Source organism: Pangasianodon hypophthalmus, chromosome 14 (genome assembly GCF_027358585.1).
Source record: "Pangasianodon hypophthalmus isolate fPanHyp1 chromosome 14, fPanHyp1.pri, whole genome shotgun sequence".
Classification (NCBI taxonomy): Eukaryota; Metazoa; Chordata; class Actinopteri; order Siluriformes; family Pangasiidae; genus Pangasianodon; species Pangasianodon hypophthalmus.
This window is the reverse complement of record NC_069723.1, coordinates 9,554,524-9,576,203: the sequence shown is the minus strand read 5'-3', so window position 1 is coordinate 9,576,203 and position 21,680 is coordinate 9,554,524. Positions and strand designations below refer to the sequence as shown.

General features: G+C 38.7%; 2 protein-coding genes across 5 annotated transcripts in view; one reads left to right on the top strand and one right to left on the bottom strand.

Moving 5' to 3' along the window:
- The window catches only part of mcamb (melanoma cell adhesion molecule b), a 35,243-nt gene extending 19,212 nt beyond the window's left edge, over window positions 1-16,031 (top strand). The window contains exons 2-17 of one of the 4 annotated variants that reach the window (XM_034310627.2): window positions 237-361; window positions 494-728; window positions 2,695-2,759; window positions 3,370-3,457; window positions 3,547-3,723; window positions 4,200-4,327; window positions 5,203-5,338; window positions 5,426-5,541; window positions 8,074-8,215; window positions 8,333-8,457; window positions 9,644-9,785; window positions 9,921-9,998; window positions 10,720-10,755; window positions 12,213-12,339; window positions 12,493-12,607; window positions 14,109-16,031. In XM_034310627.2, the coding sequence (XP_034166518.2) occupies window positions 237-361; window positions 494-728; window positions 2,695-2,759; window positions 3,370-3,457; window positions 3,547-3,723; window positions 4,200-4,327; window positions 5,203-5,338; window positions 5,426-5,541; window positions 8,074-8,215; window positions 8,333-8,457; window positions 9,644-9,785; window positions 9,921-9,998; window positions 10,720-10,755; window positions 12,213-12,339; window positions 12,493-12,607; window positions 14,109-14,111 (1,838 nt within the window). In that variant the 3' untranslated portion in view covers window positions 14,112-16,031. Of the gene's footprint in view, window positions 1-236; window positions 362-493; window positions 729-2,694; window positions 2,760-3,369; window positions 3,458-3,546; window positions 3,724-4,199; window positions 4,328-5,202; window positions 5,339-5,425; window positions 5,542-8,073; window positions 8,216-8,332; window positions 8,458-9,643; window positions 9,786-9,920; window positions 10,008-10,719; window positions 10,756-12,212; window positions 12,340-12,492; window positions 12,608-14,108 lie in introns of all 4 variants that reach the window. The other 3 variants (XM_026923910.3, XM_026923911.3, XM_026923912.3) reach the window with 3 other exon arrangements.
- A 153-nt stretch (window positions 16,032-16,184) lies between these two features.
- Window positions 16,185-21,680, bottom strand: part of cbl (Cbl proto-oncogene, E3 ubiquitin protein ligase) — a 46,170-nt gene continuing 40,674 nt past the window's right edge. The window contains exon 16 of the mRNA XM_026924404.3: window positions 16,185-20,257. Coding sequence (XP_026780205.3) covers window positions 19,992-20,257 — 266 coding nt within the window. The 3' untranslated portion in view covers window positions 16,185-19,991. The remainder of the gene's footprint in view (window positions 20,258-21,680) is intronic.

Below are 21,680 nucleotides of genomic sequence, written 5' to 3'. Positions count from 1 at the left end.
ACTTTTTTTGCTGCGCTCCCACCATATCAAGCATTTGTTATGGGAACATTGTCTGTGGACGGCTAAGACAGTGCACATGTGCTTTGGATACACCAAGGAATTTAATGTTTTCATTCCGTCGTTGAGTAGTCATCAACAATTAAATTCCATTGTACATCATCTGACATGCAGTTCGATAGTCTATTTAAAGCTTGTCCTGTGGTTGACTGTGTGTGTGTGTGTGTGTGTGTGTACAGTCTGGGCCAAGTTGGAGGTCAGCATGGAGGACAGGGTAGAGGTGTTCCTGGACGATGTGGCAGAGATCCCCTGCATATACAACATGAGCGGATCTGCCAGTTCACCGACAGTACAGTGGTTTGTGGTAAGTCAAATATTTAGATGTTTTAAATGCTTTTCTCAGAAACATTTTTAAAAGTTCAGTTATAAATAATGTTTCTTCATTCATGTAATGGTGACACTAATGCATTCCTATATATTTTTTAACCTGTTTTAGAAATCAGCGGGGAGCAACAGAGTGCAGATCTACTACAAAGACGACAGCAGGGCAATTGAGGATCAGGGGACAGGTTTCTCAGGGAGGATCAATGTCTCTCACTCTCAGGAAGGCATGATGGGAAACTCTATTCTGACCATCAATGCTGTACGAGTCAGTGACGTGCGAGACTTCATCTGCCAAGTGAACATGGATGGAAACAGTGGGGAGGGACACACTCGACTTCTGGTGTTCAGTAAGATAAATCCAACCTGCAGGAGTGGCACCACTTGATTAAAAGTAGCACTGGCAAATTTTTATACCAACCCCAACATAGTGAACGTTATGTAAGGAGTGACACAAGACAGATTGTGCAGTTATACAAAAATAATGCGCCCCGGGGGGTGTGATGCGGCATGATGCAAGGCGGAGTTAGTGCCCCAGAAGTGTATTTTTTCATATAACTGCATGGTCTGGCATATGTTTTTCCACTTACACCACAGTGATATGCCAAAGATTACAGTATTTAATTTATTAATGAATGACAAATCGCACATTTTAATGGGTTGTAGTTAGATCTAATGTTGTGAAACATCCAAGAGACAAGCTAGTTCCTGTTCTCACTTGTATTATACCTATGATAAACAGTCATTGCCTCACCAGCCTCTCTCTCTCTCTCTCTCTCTCTCTCTCTCTCTTTCTCTCAAAACGCCCTGCTTGTTATTTTACAGAGAACACTGAAAGTGTAAACCTCTCAGTCTTGAAGACTTTCCTGTGTTGGGGAAACTTTGCAAAGCACTGTGTTCCAAAGCACTTACACCAGAGACTCCTATCATAACTGTTAAATAAAGGTCCCCTATCAAAAAAGTCACCACATCAATGATTATATATTGATTTACTTTGTTAAACAATGTTTTTTTAAAAAAAATCCATTTATTATTAGTCTTAGATTGTACGCAAACGAGTCTGAGGGAGAGTTAAAAGACCAGAGTTGGAGGAGCGGAGATCACGTTTTGGGGTGTAATAGGTTAAAAGCCATTAATTATACCATTATGTCATGCTTTGAGCCTGATGTGTTGTTCCATATGCTGTGATTGACAGGGGAACTCGTAATCTCCTGATGATAGCATGAATGCTTTTCTGTTGTACCACTCGGGAGCCATGATAGGCTAATATTAATGTGCTCATTCTATAAATATGTTATTGGGACAGCACATGATACATACAGGATCACACAGTGGTATGGGTGATAGAGCCTTCTCATCTTACGCTCCAAAACTGTGGAACTCCCTTACATCTGATCTTAGAGACGCCCAATCTCTTAGTACATTTAAATCTTCTCTTAAAACATATTTTTTTTAGGATTGCTTTTATTTGCTTTGTTTTGTTATTAAATTATTGTTATTACTATTATTGTTATTGTTATATTCTCTTATGTAAAGTGCCTTGAGAGGCCTTTTTAAAGGCGCTATATAAAATAAAGTTTATTATTATTATTATTATTAGTATTATGTGACAATACTGACCAATTGCCAAATAATTAATATGTGCTCATATTGCACGTCAGCGGTTACTTTCCCTGATGCAGCTAACATATCTAGCTGCCAGTGATGCTCCCATACTCACTTTGGAAGACACAATCCATGTGATGAATTTGTTGTGATAACCCTTTGCTTAAAAAAAAAATAGTAGTCTCAGGTACAATTAGTGCAGTTTTATAAGGAAATGAGCATCTTGCATCTTGCAGAACCAGCCACAGTTCTTCTGGAGACTTTGACTGTCACATTTGCTTCTTATTTCTGCAGCAAAACCCAGCAGCCTTCATTATGTTTTTTTGTCTGAAAAGTGGTCTCTTACGTAATACGCTGCTTTCTTTACTGATATTCAAACATTTTTCTGTAACATTTAATTTTGTGCTGGAAAACTAACGTTTGGAAATCTAAAATGTTTTTGTACTGAGCCGATAATGTAGAAATCATAAAATAAAAATCTATAAAAAGTTTGTACTAAAAAGAATAAGGTGCCTAATCCATTTGCACAGTACTGTATGTATAGATGTATATATGTATAAATGTATGTATTTATATATTATAGGCAATAATTTGGTAATTGCCCTATTCCCACTAGCTGGAGTACATATAAAATATAACTTTGACTTCACTGTACCAGTAATTATGAGGAAATACCCCTGTAATAACGTGTCCCTATCCTTTGTCCTTCAGATGCTCCGTCTCTCCCTACCATTGAAGCAGAACCTTATGCCTCAGTCGCAGAGCTTATGAATAAGGTAATGGATTATATCAGCGTTCACACGGTTCACATACTGTGTTATGACCTGAACAGAAGTGTGCTACATGTTTATAGCACAACAACAGGTCTGGGCTGATAGGGCTGATAGTTGATTGCAATTCTATTTTTGTCATTTAATTTTACTTCTACTTCAAATATGGGATGTGGAATAGCAGTTCTACAAATACAACTATCCCAAAATAGCAAACAGCAAAATAACATTTATGACCTTAATTACATATAATGCATATTGGCAGTGTGTATGCAGAACCAGATACGATGTGTATCTTGAACAGCAAGATGGCATAATGGTGAAGCTATTGTGATTAGAACTAAATAATACTCAAACTATAGGTTTATATTAATGTGTTCATTTGTTATTCTTTCAATAGCGTCTTCTTAGTTAACCAAGAAAAGCATAGATTACTATTAAGGTTTATTTAACATTCATGGAACGAGTCTCGGATGTTAGCACTACTTTGTAACAGTCAGTCAATTTTCGGAGTGAGAAAAGTCTTCAGGACAGTCTTTGCCTACTCGGTGGGTGACATATTAGTTAACATGCAAAACATTACCCCAAACCCCCGCCATATAATTTTGCATTTCAGATTGCATCCTGTAAGGTCAGTAATGGATACCCTGCCCCCAAGATCACATGGTACAAAGAGAGAGCTCCCTTATACTCCTCAAATGATGGTAAGTACAGGATCACACAGCATTACAATGCCATAGACATCATGTATATTTTCATTCTATAATGTGTTGTCTCTCTGCCTCTGCTTTAGTCAGTGTGCAGAACAGTTTGACTATGAATTCCAACGGCTTGTACTCAGTACAAAGTGATCTGTACCTCACAGTAGTAAAGGAGGATAAGGATAAATATTTCTACTGTGAGGTCACCTACTTTGTTCCCGGGGCAGAGAAAATGATAGAGTCTCACCGGATCAACATCACAGTCCACTGTAAGCCATTTCACAGTGATTTCTCAGACTAGGCTTAATGATAACGAGCAAGAGCTGCATTATGCTGTTATTATGCATGCATGTTTAATGATTTAATGTTATTTGAAATTGTAGTTCAATTTGAGCAGTAGTTTGGCTGTGTATCAAGGCTGTGTAGAACTTCTAGAACACATTTATAGAAATATTTATAGTCATTTTCACACACAATGTAAATTCTGCCAGATGAATTCAGATTACAGGATGGCTTATTCACTACACAGCGACTGCACAAATATAGTGGAAAACGCTCACCAGTCCCTCAGCTCCTTGCTAGTGCTTGAAAAAGCTGTTTGAATGTTGATTGTTAATTTTATTGCCATTATAAGCAAAAGTACAGTGCAAGAAAAGCTTGATCTTACTTGTCACTTTTACTGGAAAGGCCACAACTTTGTGTTTTTTACTGGTTACTGTCATCATCATCATCATCATCATCACAGATCCAACATCAGAAATTACAGTGTTCCGGGATTTCCCCGACCGGCTTGTTAAAGAAGGTGACAGCGTAGAAATAAGATGTCAAGGAGACGGGAACCCTCAGCCAGTCAAATCCTTCATACACAACAAAGTAAGATGTGTCTTTAAATCAGTGCTGCAATTTCTACCAATCCATACTGCAGTTTTATAGAAGTAAGTCAAGGCAGTTGGACTTGTGTTATAATCTTGAAGATGTTTTGACTTTATTAGTTCTGTTGAAATTCTCATTATCCTTAAATTGCTTAATTAACTTTGCACTCTGGCCTAAGGATATGGATTGGTGTGAAACTGGGGTAAATATGTTCGAATGTCAAATAGATTATGAACAGATCCAGTTGAGTGTAAATGTTTTTATAGCCTTGGGGCAAAGACAGAAATGTAATTCATAGCAATAAGAAATTTTGTGTTTTCAGTAGTTTCACAGATGTTCGTTCATTTACAACAAATAGCAAAAAATAGTAGTGTTAAGACATCAAGATATTATTGAATATTGTCAATATTGTGAAATTCCTTGTATGAATGTGATATGAATATTTTCTGATAACTTCGGATCAGCTTTTGGATCCTTAGAACAGTAATATTTACCTTTTCTCAGCACATGTGCTGTAGCTAATTTTACAACAGATACACTGTCTTATTCAAATCAGTCTGGAAACTGAAAGGGCAAAAGTTTGATTTTTGTTGATATCCTTATAATTTGGATATTGAAATTCAGTTATACTTCTTGGAATTTCGAGATAATTTGGTAAATAGAGGTATTTTTCCCTTTGCCCCCACTGAAAAACATTGGGTGGGGGTGCAAACTTATGCACTCAACTGTAGGTAGACATTTTTAAATGATCTTGATGACTGAAAACCAGACAGTCTGTACTGCTGCACTGTAAAAATAATCAGAAAGCCAAGCGAAAAACTCCACTTCCTTAAATACCTTAAATAGTTTTAATGAATTTCTTCTCTTCACTACAGAGAGTACTTCAGGAGGATGAGGACACGCTGGTCCTGAGTAATGTGACCCGACTAAATAGTGGCTTATACGAATGCAGCGGTCTGGACACAATAAGTTATGACAACATCGTAGGCACCTTGTCCCTTACAGTGCACTGTGAGTACAAGTGAACATCCTGGCTACTGCAGCTTGTTTGCTAAGCTAGTGTAGCCCATTATTTTCATGGTGTTTTTATTCTTGCAGATTTGGATCCTGTTGTGATCACTCCTGAGAATCCAGATAGCCTGGATCAAGGACAGGATCTGTCTCTGTACTGCAATGCCCTTTCCTCTCTGTCCACACGTGCAGACTGGTACAAGGTAGATATGTTGGCGATTGCACAGATTTTAGTGTATGCAGATAAATGATAAGGAAATGTTGGGTTTACTTGTGAGTGAGCACCTGTGATCACTGGATCTATAATGTAATCCATAAAAAAATTAAAAAGATGAAAAAATGTGATTCTACACCAGTAAAAGTCTGAGAGTTAGGTACGCTAAACGTGCAAACAAGCAGGGACACTTAAATATATTTACTTATACCACAGTGCTGTTGAATGCTCAGCTCTAACTGGTTGATTAATTTTCTATAAGAGCAGCTCTGAGAGTAGTTCCGACAAACGTGCTCTTTCTAATACATTATCATTTCTGTTGTAACAACTAATTCTCAGGGATTTGTATGGTGAATGCTGCACAGTAATCTAAGGCTACTAATAAGCTTATAAACCAACAGGCAGCTGAACCACACAGTTACACACATTTAGCATTGTAATTTCAATACATAGTGTTCAGAAATCTGTCTCCTTTATCTCAAGGGATTACAATGGGAGTTTTTGACATACACCTATGAATATAGTATGAAAACTGGACGTTATCACCAGCGTTACTCCCCTTATTCATCACGTAACCGAGCCAAAATGTCAAAAGTACATAAAAAGATAAAACCCATAGCTTGTTTTTGGTGTTCCACTCTTGACATTATTAATGTAAAAATAACATAATTAACATAAAAATAATGCTTTGCTCAAGTATTTTTTTTTTGGGGCCTATTAATTAACAAAGAAAGATGTATAATTGTTAATACGGTTTCTATAAGGAGATGTTTATATAACATTTATGGAAGGAGTCTCAGGTACTTGTGACACAAATATTATTCCATATATTATCTTCAAGAGAGAAAAAAGAGGATAGTGAGGGAATGACTGCTACTAAAATGTAAGTGAGAACAGGAAATAACTTGATTTGTGCACTTTAAACAGCATTAAATGTAGCTATAAAATGGCTAACAACATGACATGTTATTGACTAATACATTTAAACTTGTAATCATTGGCAAATCGCTGTGGTATAAGAAGAATAAAACACTTCAGCACATGCTGGTATAGGAAAATAATCCACTTTTGGGTTAGCAGCAGTAACTCTGCTTTGCATCAGACCACATCACTGCACCCTGTCATGGATTATTTTCCTATAACTGCACACCCCGTCATGTTTTATTCCTTACCTAATATCTTTGTAATGGCTGTGACCTACAGTTGAGGTCAAAATGCTTATGCAAAATGTTTATTATTTTACCAAAATAAGAGGGATCATACAAAATGCATGTTATTGTTTATTTAGTGCTGACCTGAATAAGATATTTCACATAAAAGATGTTTACATATAGTCCACAAGAGAAAATAATAGTTGAATTTATAAAAATGACCCCGTTCAAAAGTTTACATCCCCTTGATTCTTAATACTGTGTTGTTACCTGAATGATCTACAGCTTTGTTTTTTGTTTAGTGATAGTTGTTCATGTCCATCTTTTCACACTGAGGACAACTGAGGGACTCATATGCAACTATTACAGAAGGTTCAAACGCACACAGATGCTCCAGAAGTAAAAAACATGCATTAAGAGCCGGGGGGTGAAAACTTTTGAACAGAATGGAGATGTGTACATTTTTCTTATTTTGCCTAAGTATCGTATTTTTTCTTTTAGTACTGCCCATCAGAGGCTACAGAAGATAGTTACATGTTTCCCAGAAGACAAAATAAGTTAAATTTACCCTGATCTTCAAATTCAAAAAGTTTTCACCCCCCGGCTCTTAATGCATGGTTTTTCCTTCTGGAGCATCTGTGAGCGTTTGAACCTTCTGTAATAGTTGCATATGAGTCCCTCAGTTGTCCTCAGTGTGAAAAGATGGATCTCAAAATCATACAGTCATTGTTGGAAAGGGTTCAAATACACAAAAAATGCTGGAAAACCAAAGAATTTGTGGGACCTGAAGGATTTTTCTGAAGAACAGCAGGCAGTTTAACTGTTCAGGACAAACAAGGGACTCATGAACAACTATCAGTAAACAAAAAAACATGGATCATTCAGGTAACAACACAGTATTAAGAATCAAGGGGATGTAAACTTTTGAACGGGGTCATTTTTATAAATTCAACTATTATTTTCTCTTGTGGACTATATGTAAACATCTTTTATGTGAAATATCTTATTCAGGTCAGCACTAAATAAACAATAACATGCATTTTGTATGATCCTCTTATTTTGGTAAAATAATTAACATTTTGCAGATTCTGAAAGGGGGATGTAAACTTTTGACCAGCTGCATCGGGCGTGAATGGCTATAGGAAATGAGCTAAAATGAAAAGTTTGCTTAAGTACATTATTTGAAGTAAGGTAAAAACAGCTACAGAAGCTACAAAATATAATATAAAAAGCTTTATTTATGAACTCATTTGGAGATGTAATAAATTACTGCAGTTTCTGACTCAGCTATAATTCATAGTTTGTGTTGTTGATAAATGTAAGGGACTGATTTATAGACTCGTGCCTAAGCTGTGTATGAATGTGTGCAGGACAATGTGCTGCTGTATGAAGGCCATGTGCTGAAGTTACACAATGCCTCCTTTGCCACAGCAGGGACATATGTTTGTGAAGTAGTGGTATCTGAGCTTCCTGAGTTAAAGAGGCACAGTTCTGTGCACATCAGTGTAAGAGGTAAGTTTTTACTAAAAGTGGAACAATAATAAAAAGGGTTTTCCTCACATTTCCATAAATGTCCTGGGTCAGTGGGACCTCTAACAGCTAAGCAGTACACATCTAACCTCTCTTTAGGAAAGCCGATGATCACTGAAGGGGTGGCCATGATTCCTCTGGATACTGAAAAGGCCATCAATGTGAGCTGCCGTGCGACAGGACATCCAACTCCCACCATCCACTGGAGCCTCTCTGATGAACAAGTACTGAACACTGAACACCAAAAAATAGTCACAGAAAATTAGTCACATGATTTGTCATTAGGCACGTGGCATGCTAATTTAGAATCAGAATCAGAATGAGCTTTATTGCCAGGTATGTTTACACATAGGAGGAATTTGTTTTAGTGACAGAAGCTCCACAGTGCAGCAGAATGACAGTGACAAGACAAGACACAGAAAATAAAAAGAATAATATACAAATATACAAATAGACAATGTACACAATAAAATGCACAGCAAACTGGAGACTCTTCACATGGTGAAATTTTGGCCTTTTCTACTATATAAAGTATACTGTAAGCACTACTATTGATATTATGGTTGCTCTTTTTAGTGCATTGTATTGAACGTATCGTGTAACATATTTGTCATTTTACTTCTTATTTTATTTGTTTCCAGTTGCTTTTCATGAATGAAAATTTGTGATCCAAATTTGGTGATGATTGGACAAAGGTCATAGTAGATGGAGTGAAAGAATCACCCAAAGAATCAGAGGAAATTGGAATCTCGTTTCGACTATGTTGCATTGTGGAGTTATTCTCACAAGTGTATGTCCAAATTTGCCCTGTGGGTGGCAGTAGAGTGCCTGAGGGGCGTATTCTAAAATTGCTGTGTGGGTAGCTGAGACTGTCCTTTATCACTGTGCCAAATTTCATAAAGGAAAAACACAACAATGAATAATAATGAAGAAGCAGAAGAAAATATACAATTACAATAGGGTGCCTACATACCTTTAGCGCTTGGCCCTAATAATAATAATAATAATAATAATAATAATAATAATAATAATGAAGAAGAAAAAAAGAAAAGAAGAAGAAAACATACAATTACAATAGGGTGCCTACATACCTTTAGTGTTTGACCCCTAATAATAATAATAATAATAATAATAATAAGAAAACATACAATTACAATAGGGTGCCTACGTACCTTTAGTGGTTGGCCCCTAATAATAATAATAATAATAATAATAATAATGAGTAACCCCTGATAGTTTAATATTTTTACCGAGAACCTTCACTGATAGTGAAACACTGTGTTGTAGGCTTCTGTATATAACCCTTAAGGGTTTCTCCAGAGACACAAACTGATCAAAAGTTTTTCCCCCCTCTGTGTGTGCTTTGGATATGAGTTTGCCATGTTGCCCTGAGCTCTGTGTTGTCTGTAGGCTCAGCTGGGAAGATGGGACACCAGGACGGAGAACAGTGTCCTCAGCATTATTTCCATCAGCACCTCTTCTGACATCACAGCGTCCTGTAGGGCCACCAATGACCTGGGCACAGCCGAAACCTCCCGCCACATTCAAGCCAGTGAGTTTCTGCTGCCGGGCCTTAAACATACTAACCAGAGTCTATTAAATGTTCAGTCTGCAGTCTGACTGTACTTCAGTAGCTCACACGTAGAGGGAAGAGGTTTTTTTTTTTAAGAGTTCACTTTTTTCCTAGTTCAAATGATCCAAACAACTACAACACCAACAACAACAACACCAACAACAACAGCAACAACAACAAGCAATACAACTGGTACGATGGGTGAGTGTCTGATAAAATATTGTGAAAGATTATAAGAGAATAAGAGATTTCACCAGCAAAGAAAATTAAGAATGAGGCAAAAAAATGCTCACAATTGTGTAATCAAGAGTGATCATCATCAGAAAAAGAACAGTAATATTACATTTTAGATCCCTGGAAACTGTAAAAAAGTACTTCAAAAGATAACATTACAGCTGCTTTAAAGTTAGAAAAGCACATGAAATGCAGTTATTATATGGAGCACGGTTAAAAAACGTTTTAATGCATCGCAGCAGAACATTTTGGACTTTTTTGTAATGCAAGCTGCCATAGAACACCGCAAGTTTATTTAAAATTTGTCCTACTGAGAATTTTGTCTGTCAATTATACAGCATGTATGCAATGGCCTTTAGTCTAAACACACTGGATTTTTTCATACTATAAAGGCAAGCTGATACATTATCTGTTGTATGTTTCATGTTTGTTGATGCTTTTTGAGAGTGCGTTTGCACACAGTTTGATTTTAGCCTAACAGAAGAAGTCAGAGTGCTCTCATGCTCAACTTGGCAGAAATCTTGTGCAAATCAGAGAACAGCAGCTCTGCATGGGTGAAAATAAGATTCCGCAGGAAGTCGTTAGACCTTATTGCCCCACCCGCTTGTTCAGTTGTGTGCTTGTGCTTGTGATTGAGTAACTCTGTGTCAAACCCTGACATTAACCCTTGTCCTCTCAGTGCCTGGAACAGCCAGCCCGAAAAAAATCAAAAAAGGTTTGTCTCATTTCTCTAACTTTAATAAGCCAACAGGTCAACATTAGCATGCCTCATCACTGTTCACTGCTGTCTGCCTGTGCATGCTGCACCCAGAGCACTCCTCTTTCACCCTGAAGACTCGAAATATTCACATATCAAAGACACTAAAAAATGCACAAAAGTTGTATTTGCTACAGTTACGTGCACGCACTGATGAAAACAGCTTTTTTTTTCTGCTACTGTTTAGGGATGAAAACAGTTTCAGCCATTCAGCAGCTGAAGGAATGGCTTCTTTATCAGAATCACACGCTTCTCCTTCATGTGTTCACTTACACACTCTCCTTCATTCTGTGGTCTGAGACAGAGCTTTATGAGCATATGCGCAAAGAATGAGTAGCCTTGCCACAGACTACAGACGGCTTTCACCATCTCCACAGCCCCATGCATCACTTAAGTTCTGTGCCTTTGTGCAATCACTTACGTTTTCAGCCACTGAAGTGAAGAAAAAGTCCAACTAAAACCAAACTGCAGTATTTTTATTCTGCTCAGAATCCAAATCAGCTGATGTTCTTGTTCTAACACTATCTATCCACTAAACCTTGTTATACCACAGCGCTGTTGAATTCTCCAATCTGAGAGTGTAGATTAATTTTCTATAACGGCTCGGCTTGGACAGTAATGCCGGCTGTAATTCAAATGATAGGTTTATATTAATGTGCTTGTTCTAATACCTTATCGTTACTATAGTAACAACTAATTCGCAAGCAGAAGATCGACATAATCTAAGCCTCATGATGATTAAAAAGGTGTTATTTAACAAAGAAAAATTGTATAATCATCGTTATGATGAAGCTCTCTGTATGGAGAAGCTTATTAAACATTTATGGAAGGGTTCTCAGGAGCTTTTTTAATGCAGGTTTTCCACCACAGGAGAATCTTCATAACATAAGTTTGCACTTCCTGGTTTCTCAGTAACAAGACAACGTGCAATATTTATCTTGTTAACTTCTAGAGGGAAAAAAAGAGAGACTAGTGAGGGAACACTTGTTTATAGCTGCTACAATGTAAGTGATGCTTGTCTCGCAGATGTTCCACATTAAACACAACTATAAATGGTTAAAAAAAACACGGAATGTCATTCATTAATAAATTTTAAAAAAATTATAATAATTTGCAAATTGCTGTGGTATAAGAGGAATAAAACACTTCAGGATGTGCTGGTGTAAGAAAATGATCCACTTCAGGGATCATTTTCCTAGAACATGACTCCCCTTTGTGTTTTATTCCATATTTAGTAAGTGATGGGTTGAATCAGGAGTGTTTGAGCTGGTACATCAGACTGTGCTGGATTCTGGTCTTCCTGGAGCAGTTCGTGCTCTGTCTGTCAGGATCTTTCGTGTGAACATTTCTTTTGAATGTAAAATGTTACAGGAAGCTTGTAAATGCTGCCTGCACTTTCTTGTTTGTACCACCAGGGGGCAATGGATTCATCATTGCGATCATCATCATCTTCATCTTACTGCTGGCCATCCTGGGCAGTGTGCTGTACTTCATGTACAAGAAAGGCAAGATCCCATGTGGGCGCTCAGGGAAGCAAGATCTGTAGGTTTTATTTCCTTAAACGAGTTGCTTAATTTGTTGGACCAAAAAGTGCATAGAAATACACACTATGATTCATAATGTTATCCCTTAATTTTTTTGAATGCAGCATGAGGGTCTGTTGCAGCACTTACCTTTCACTGTGTCTCTTCTCAGCACTAAGGAAAAGGCCAGTAGTGATGACATCGTTGTGGAGATGAAGAGCAGTAAATCGGAGGAGGCAGTGCTTCTACAGGGAGTCAACGGTGATAAAAAGACTTCCAGCGACCAGGTTATTAGTCCAAAACTTTTCAATACTTGCCAAGTAAGGAATAAAACACAGCAGTTATATGAAACTAACCGACGAAAGAATGAAGAGATGCAATTATCACTCCAGAGTTTATTTTTTTCCCCCTATAACAGCACATCCCAAAGTGTTTTATATCATTTCATTTATCAACAATTTGCCAGTGGTCACACATTTTTAACATTTATTTAAGAATGACATGTTATATTCTTTATCTGATTAAAATTAACATGGTTCCTGTTATCAGTTTGATCATTATTCAAGCACGCAATTCACGTTATTATGTAAACAGTCATACACTTATCGGCCACTCTTGAAGTTAATGAGACAGAAAAAGCAGCTTATCTTCCACTAATAAACCCCAAACCACAATATCGTTATCTCTGAAGACTTTCCCATGGCAGAGAGATTGACGTCAGACTGTTATAAAGCACTGAGACAGTTTTCCCTTCTATAGACATTAAACACACATTACGGAAAGTTTAACCACAGCAACGATGATATGAATTTCTTTACTGAATAACACCTTTTTAATCTGTTTAATATTTGGCTAAAATGATGTTAGTGTCCTCCATCCAGGTCAGTTAGCTGCTGCTGTAGAAGTGAATACAAATTAGAACAGTCACATTAACATAAAGCACTGATTTGCCTTACAGCCAGCATTATAGTGAAATAAATGGTACCAAACTGTACTTTTTCTTGTTGCTGGAGTGGTACCATCAAGCATACATCTTTTGTACCTTTCTTGTGTATATTGCGTACCTCTAAAGTATATCAGTGGTCTATAAGGTCCAGTTACATCCATCCATCCATCCATTCTCTGTACCACTTATTCTACACAGGGTCACAGGGTAACCTGGAGCCTTTCCCAGGGGACTCGGGGCACAAGGCGGGGGGACACCCTCTCCGGGGTGCCAACCCATCACAGGGCACAATTACACACGCATTCACAAACTACAGACAATTTGGAAATGCCAATCAGCCTACAACACACGTCTTTGGATGGGGGAGGAAACCAGAGTACCTGGAGGAAACCCCCGAAGCACGGGGAGAACATGCAAACTCCACACACACAGGGTAGAGGCAGCAATCAAACCCCCAGCCCCAAAGGTGTGAGGCAACAGTGCTAACCACTAAACCATGTTCCCCGTAAGGTCCAATGATATACCTTAAATTATTTTTAAACTAAAGGTACAAATGACGTACCCTTAGCAGTACCACCCCAAAGACAACAGTTTGGTACCTTTATTTCTGAGAGTGTACTGACCGTCTGATCATCTGACCAGTCGCAGTCGTGAATTCAACAGCGCTGTGGTGTAACAGTTTATCATGTGACACGGGAAATTTTGAACACACAGCCCTGTACAGATTGTTCCACAAAATGTTCCAGTACTTTCTGTGAAGTAGCCTGTTCACATGATTAAATTAAAATCCTAAAACATTTTCTGATGTGATTTATAATGGTCTGCTTTGAACTTGTCTGCAGTGAGGCGAATGGATAAGCAGAGAGGACGGGCCGCTTGCAGTCTCCATGTTATTATACTGCCTCAGCTCTCTCAGGATGAGGCCCAGAACTTCCTCCTCCCCTGTGAGCTGGAACACAATCCTGTGTCAGGTCCACTGACTCATTTCTGCCTCTACAACTTTCACATTTTGTTTGCAGGGTTTTTTTTTTTTATTTCTCTCTCCCCCCCCTCCCCAAACAGGCCTCACTGTCCATTAGGAACAATCTGCTCTCTATGTTCTACATCATATATATATGAAATAATGTACATATGTAGTTATTTTAAATAATTTCGACAAAACCTAAAGTGTTCTTAGTGACCTAATGAAGTCCTTCTTGAGCTCGACTAAGATTCGGGCGACAGACCTCGGCTGAAGCGCCCTTCGTTAAGTGTCCAAGTGCTCGCTGTTGTTTTGTCTTTAAATCGCTCTCACTGCTGCCTCACCGTAGTCTGTGCACTGAAACTCAGAGCTGCCTCTCACTACTGTGCTGATCCAACACTGTAAACGCTTCACCTGCTGCCTCCAACAATACTCCATCACTGAGGATAAAAACTAGTCTATCAAAATTATTTTTTTAAAATCTAGTCTTTTTAAAATATGTACAATGTTTAAGCTCAAAGAAAAACCTTCACGCTGAAATCTGTATATGCTATACACATTAATCTGACCCACTGAGAGGAAAGATACACTCACTGTCCACTTTAATAGGAACACCTGTACATTCATGCAGTTATCTAATCAGTTATTCATGTGGCAGCAGCACAATCCTGAAGATGCAGGCCAAGAGCTTCAGTTAATGTTACATTACATCAAACATCAGAATAAAGAAAAAGTGTGATGTCTATGACTTTAACCATGGAATGGTGGTTGGTGGCAGAAGGACTGGTTTGAGTATTTCAGAAACTGCTGATCTCCTGGGAATTTAACACACAACGGTCTCTAGAGTTTGTACAGAATGGTGCAAAAAATCCCAAAAACCACTGAGTGAGTGAGTTCTGTGAGTGGAAACGCCTTGTTGTTAAGAGAGGTCAGAGGAAATGGGCCAGATTGTGGTGGATGGGCTACAACAGCAGATGACCACGTTGGGTTCTACTCCTGTTAGCCAAGAACAGGAATCTGAGGCTATCATGGGTACAGGCTCATCTAAACTGGACAGTTGAAGATTAGAGAAAAAAAAAATCACCTGGTCTTTTTCCAGTTTCGCTGAGTCAGAAGATCAGCAGTTTCTGAAATACTCAAACCAGCCCACCAACAACCAAGCCATGGATAAGTCACAGAGATCACACTTTTCCCCCATTCTGATGTTTAATGTGAACTTTCACTGAAGCTCTTAACCTGCATGATTTTATGCATTGTACTGCTGCCAGATGATCGGATAACTACATAAATGTGCAGGTGTTCCTATTAAAGTGGACGGCGAATGTATATGAATTAAGCGTTTAATTAATGTATTTAATGTGCTGAGGCCCTTGTAATTGCTTTCTGATGCTCGTGATGTGTTGTTTTTATATTGCATTATATATAAATGATGAATTAGAATCTGCTCCAGGTCTGCAGTGCATTCATGTATAGCAAGATTGACCAACAAACACAGGTTGGCCATCATTACTCATTATTTTCCTAACTGTTTTATTTTTATTTTAGTTAAAAACCAAGGGCACAACTATGATTATTCAAGCACACAGTTCACACTTTATTCTCTACCAAAGCAAAAGCGTAACCAAAGGCACAATATTACAAATACCAGTTTTGTAAATGTAAGCTAGTCAGCTTGATGTGCAAAAACTATCGCTAAGTGTCATATCTTGTTTTTGTGTACGTCACAGGTTTATTCGTGCCTTATTACTGTAAAGATATTTGACCTCCCCCCCTTAAGCTGATTAAAAACATTGTCCTTTAAAAACTGTTTCCTTTCCATTCATTGATCATGCCTGGGTGACAAGTTCTCTAGTGAAATCTCTAGTATAAAAGAACAAAAAAGGGATTATAATGCAAAACATAAGATCAACGCCTGTATTCTTTCAAAATGGCTTTAATAACATAGAAATTCAAAATTTGTGAAGATTTTATGAAGGAGGGATCTCTGGGTTGGAGTACATCAACATTAATAAATATCATTAGTCTTTATTTCTTGACAAAAGGAAACAACACACCAGCGACTGGGAGAGGGAACGTGTCCTATTTCATTTGCACTCTAATGCTTTCCAGTTTTTACAGCAATGCTTTAAAATCAAACACACCTGCTCTGTAAATGCTCGATTTTTTAACTGCAGTTTAGTTCAAACTATTACAGAACATTACTATCTCTGAATGTGTATCTTTGTTGGCCCAACACTGTATGTATGTATGATGTACGTACGTAGTAAAATGTCTGTATTTAATACAATATATCTGAACTTATTTGGCTTTGACATGAAGAAAACACAACAAAAACCCTTAAATGAACTTGTGCAACCAATTTACTCTTCCGCTCAGAGAGCATGTCGCTAACCGAACCTAATCTAAAGGAGTGTTAAACTCTAAAGAGATAAACATTTCTGAAACTCGCACACTCGCAGACGTTGAGGATCATGGCACTGAAGGAGACGGCAGTTTGGATCACGAATTTGACGATCACTAAGGCGATGCAAATCTCAGAGCCGGACTCACAGGATGAGCAGCTTTGCTCTCTCTCATCCTGGGCTGAGAGGCTGGAACGCTCGATTCTTATTAAGGCGACTACTGCCGGTGGCGAGGAACGTTCAAGAGCATCTGACGTGGTTAAATAACGTAAATAATGACGTGCACACATGGACTTACAGCACATTTACCTTTTAACACTGACTTCTTTAAAAACCCAAATTCAACAGTTCACCTGAAGCTTTGTTTGGATGCAGAGGTTATTATCGGAGTACAGGGTTACTTATACAGCACCAGGTGGACGTCTGTACCAGCCTCTGTACCATAACAGTACCTAAAATTAGAGACTGAGGACATTATCGTTGTTTCTATTCGTTTAATTAGACAGTATAGTACTGTGCATACGTCCAAAGTGATATGAGAGTCAGAAAAAAAAAACAAGAGTCAAAAAAAAAAAAAAAAAAAATCCTGAAACACTTGAGGAAGTCATTGCAGAATGAGGAAAGCGCGCCCTCACGTGGTCTAAAATAGACGTTCCAGTCAACAGCTATTCAGCATGATGTCACTGCAAAAGCTTCAGAAGCATTTAGCAACAAGGGGCTGTGTGAAAATACAACGGATCACTTACACCAGGACACGTTCACTCATTCACAAGGCCTTATTCTGGGCAGCAGAACAACATTTCAGACATTTTCTAGACATATGGCACTGCTCACAGTATTATTCACATCAGTGTAAAAAAAAAAAAAAAAAAATGGAGAAAAAAATAAAATAAAAATTCTGACATGTACAGGAATGCAAAATGAAACCAGACATAGCCGTTTCCACATATTCTATACATAAGTAACTTTATACGCTTGATTTTAAAGTGACAGTATCGGAGCACAAATTGGTATACGGTGTGAAATCTTGCAATACACAGGCACGCGGACACACGGGTACGTGCGCGCGCACACACACACACACACACACACACACACACACACACACACACACACACACTCACTTGATATACAATATTGACAAGAAATACAGTAATCAGAATAAAAAATAAAAAATAGCTCTGATCTGAAAACAAAGCTTCACTACTTCACATGGTGCAAACAAAAATACTGAACTATGAATCATCACCTGCTTGCCATGTCAGAAAGAAAAACCTGCTCGATCATTTTCCTTTCTGGTTAACAAGGTTGTACCTACAAGCTTCATATTGTGGAAGTACCTGCTATGCCAGTGCAATATCTCGGAGGGGGAAAAAAATACAGAGTAGAATGAAAGAGCATGTACAGGTGAACATTAATTTCCTCCAGGGCTTCATAAGCTAGCAATTTAGCCATTTCACTGTGTATAACACACACACACACACAAACACACGCACACAGTGTGCGTCCGACAGCATGGCCAATTTCTAAGCACATCCTAGAAGATCTGAGGAACGCCGACGTCACTAATAAACGTGTCAAATTAGTGAAAGACTTCAAAGTAGTCATTCAGTGCTTCTGCCCTGAATAAGAGAATATGGATACGATATTTCATTTCCCGTTCAATACTGATAGAGTCTCTGTGTGGATGTACAGTATTCCTGAGAAAAAAGAGGGAGACTGAAACATGAAACCACTCCATAACGCTGCTGTACAGCCGCTCCATGTTTGAGGGCTAAGCCAACAAGTGAAACCTCTAAACTGTGAATAAAACAAGTAAAAGGTTTTCTGCAACAATGTGTTTGTTCACATACTTTTACTCATTTGCGGAGGTGCTCCAGTGATGGCGCTGACAGGAGTTTGATGTCTCTGGAACACCCTGAACACGAAAACAAAAGTGATCCCAAAGTGGGGAAAAACAAACAAACAAACAAAAAAAAAAGAACGACGGAAGCCAGCCTCGGCCCAGAGCTGCACAAGCTGCTCGCAATTTCAAGTATGCTACATAATCAAATTCAACCGAACAGATACTGTCACTTTAAAACAGGTTAAACACAATATTCACAAATATACACTTAAGGCTTAATTGTTTAGCACTAACAAGAGTAGCAGCAGTAAAGCACTTCTGAATTAATTAAAAAAAAACAACAGTAATAATAATAATAATAATAATAATAATAATAATTTCACTTAGATGACCAGTTTCAGACAAAATCTCACCGAAATCAGAGCGATTTCAGTCCTGATTTAAGACAGAAACTGTATAAGCAAACACTTCCTTCGAACAAAGCGCGTCACTTTGTGTCCAACTCCCGACTAATCTGTTAGAGAACACTCTAGAAAAAGCACACGTATAAAAGCCCGTCATTCACCATCAGAGTAATGACACATACACGACGAAGGTTACAACACAAATACGAGCCTGCTACACCACTCGGAGAAAGGTGTCGGATTTGCATCAGGAGCTCAATATTCTACTCTTTCAGAGCAGGATTTAAAACTGTCACCATGTCGTATGTAACAGGATTCACACAAGAGGCTGCAATATCCAATTCTGCGTTATAAACATGTATCAGTTACAGTAATGCTACACAGCAGCAGAGGCGATGCAAGTGACTGACGATGGTTAAAGCCAATTTCAACTGGCAGCGTCCAGTGACATCACACAACTGTACTACTACTCCACACCCACACACACACACACACACACACACACCCACACACACAGGGAGGAAAATCTGAAAGTGACTAAACATCATCGGTATGTGATGTTCGATCAGATCAGTATCAGGTCGTAGTACGGGGACTGTCACTCATGCCCTGCCACTTTAGAAAATGACGAACACACAGACACACACAGACACACACACACCTCAAGAAAGTACCAGAACAACACGAAAGGCAATTTTCGACACCAGCAAATGTTCAGCTGCAGTTTTCGACATGTGACAGAACAGCAGTGCTGATGAGCCCCTCCCTTTCCCCAACCATGACACACACACACACGACCCCACACACTCTGGACCTGCCCCCACACCTCTCCATCCTTAAATGTGTATATATTAACTATATGGACTCATAAATTAAATTATTATATAAAACACACACAATTTTTTTTTTGTCCTTGCTTGAGTTTGACTAAAAGCCTCAGTGGATGTGCAATGCCATGAGGCTGACTTCAAGAACGGTGCTCCTGCTGGCTAACAGCATGCAGGAGTCGGATAAGGCCTGCGCCTCACGCATGAATGACGTACACTCATGGGAGGACGGCCTTGGAGCAAAGAGAGGGAGAGATAGGACTCGCTCTGGATCAGGAAGGGCCGCTATGTGAGGATGTGTGCTGTGGAGGTGACGGACACAAACTCGCGCAGGATATTCTTGGCCATCTCGATGTTGTTCTGCGCAATCATCAGAGCTTTCTGGATGTCCTGGTGGGAGTAGCCCTGGCTCATCAGGAGCTCGATCTCACTGCTGATCTGCGGGTTGCTGGATGCGGCTGCAGGGGGAACAGGGCTCGGCCTGCGGTCCGAGTTGATGCGACGTGGCAGGGGTTTCGGAGGCCGCTCAGGAGCTTCTACGGAGTCGAACACTGAAAGAAAGAGGACATGAATGTATAGAGTGTGAAAGAATAATAGGATGTCTGTTAGAAACGCTTATACAATCCACACTGATGCTCAAAAACATAAATGGCTGCAGAGATATTTTATGTATATATAAAATCAGATTCTTCCAGAATCAGCAAAATCAAAGAATTTCTCATCCACAAATGTGATTTCAGATCAAACACAGCAAGGGACAGTTCAGCTCTGCAGTCATCAGTTACATAAAAAAATAACACAAGACAGATTGTGCGCTTATACGAAAATAATTCACAGCCCTAGGGGATGCGGCACGATCCCTATAGTGGATTATTTTCGTATAACAGCACAGTCTGGAGTGTATTATTCCACTTATACCACAGCGATCTGCCAACTATTACACCATAACAGTCATTAATGAACGACGCATCGCGCATTTTAACGATTCATAGTTAGATTTAATGTTGCGGAACAACCGAGAGACAAGTTTGTTCCTGTTCTCTCGTACATTATAGTTGTGATAAACAGTTGTTCCCTCATCAGCCCCCATCTCTCTTTTGGATCGCTCTGTCACTCACTCACTCACTCTGTGTCTCTCTCTCTCTCTCTCTCTCTCTCTCTCTCTCTCAAAAAACGCAGGCTGCCTTTTTACTGAGAAACCAAAAAGCATAAACTCCTGTCCTGAAGACTTTCCCATATTGTGAAACTTTTCACAGCACCGTGACTGTTACAAATGCTTACAACAGACTCTTTCCGTAAATGTTAATTAAACGTCTCGTAACAAAAAAAAAAGTAAAATCAACAATGACACATTTTCCTTTGTTAAACAAGACGCTTTATAAATCCATTAATTATTAGTCTTAGATTGTGTGGAGTGTCTGCCATACAAGTCCCTGTGAATGAGCTGTTACTATACCAGAGAAACAATAACATATTAGAACAAACACATTAATATTAAACTAATATTCATGTTACAGCTGGAACTACTGTCTGAGCTGTGCAGTTACACAAAAATTTCCACACCGGCGTGGTGGAAGCGGAATAACACACTTCAGACTGTGCGGTTATACAAATTAATTCACTTCACTTCGCCATATCACACAATCCCAGCATGGATTATCTTTGTAACTGCAGTCTATTGTGTTATTCCTTACTTCACACATTACAATGCATTTTCACATACAAAGGCAGGATCTCATTTTTCTATAGTTCTTTTTAAATGAACCACACTCAGTTCTGTTAAAGTGGACCCAGAAGGGAACTAGCTGCCTCAAATGACCTAAATGTTCACAATAAGAGCAGACTTGGTTCTCTTTTTTGGACTTTTTTTTCCAACTGATGAACTCTCAGACCACTTGCTGTTTACACAACCTCTTTGGAAATCCTGGCTCTCTAACACTGAATTATGTTATTCATAATTGATATTTTACATGC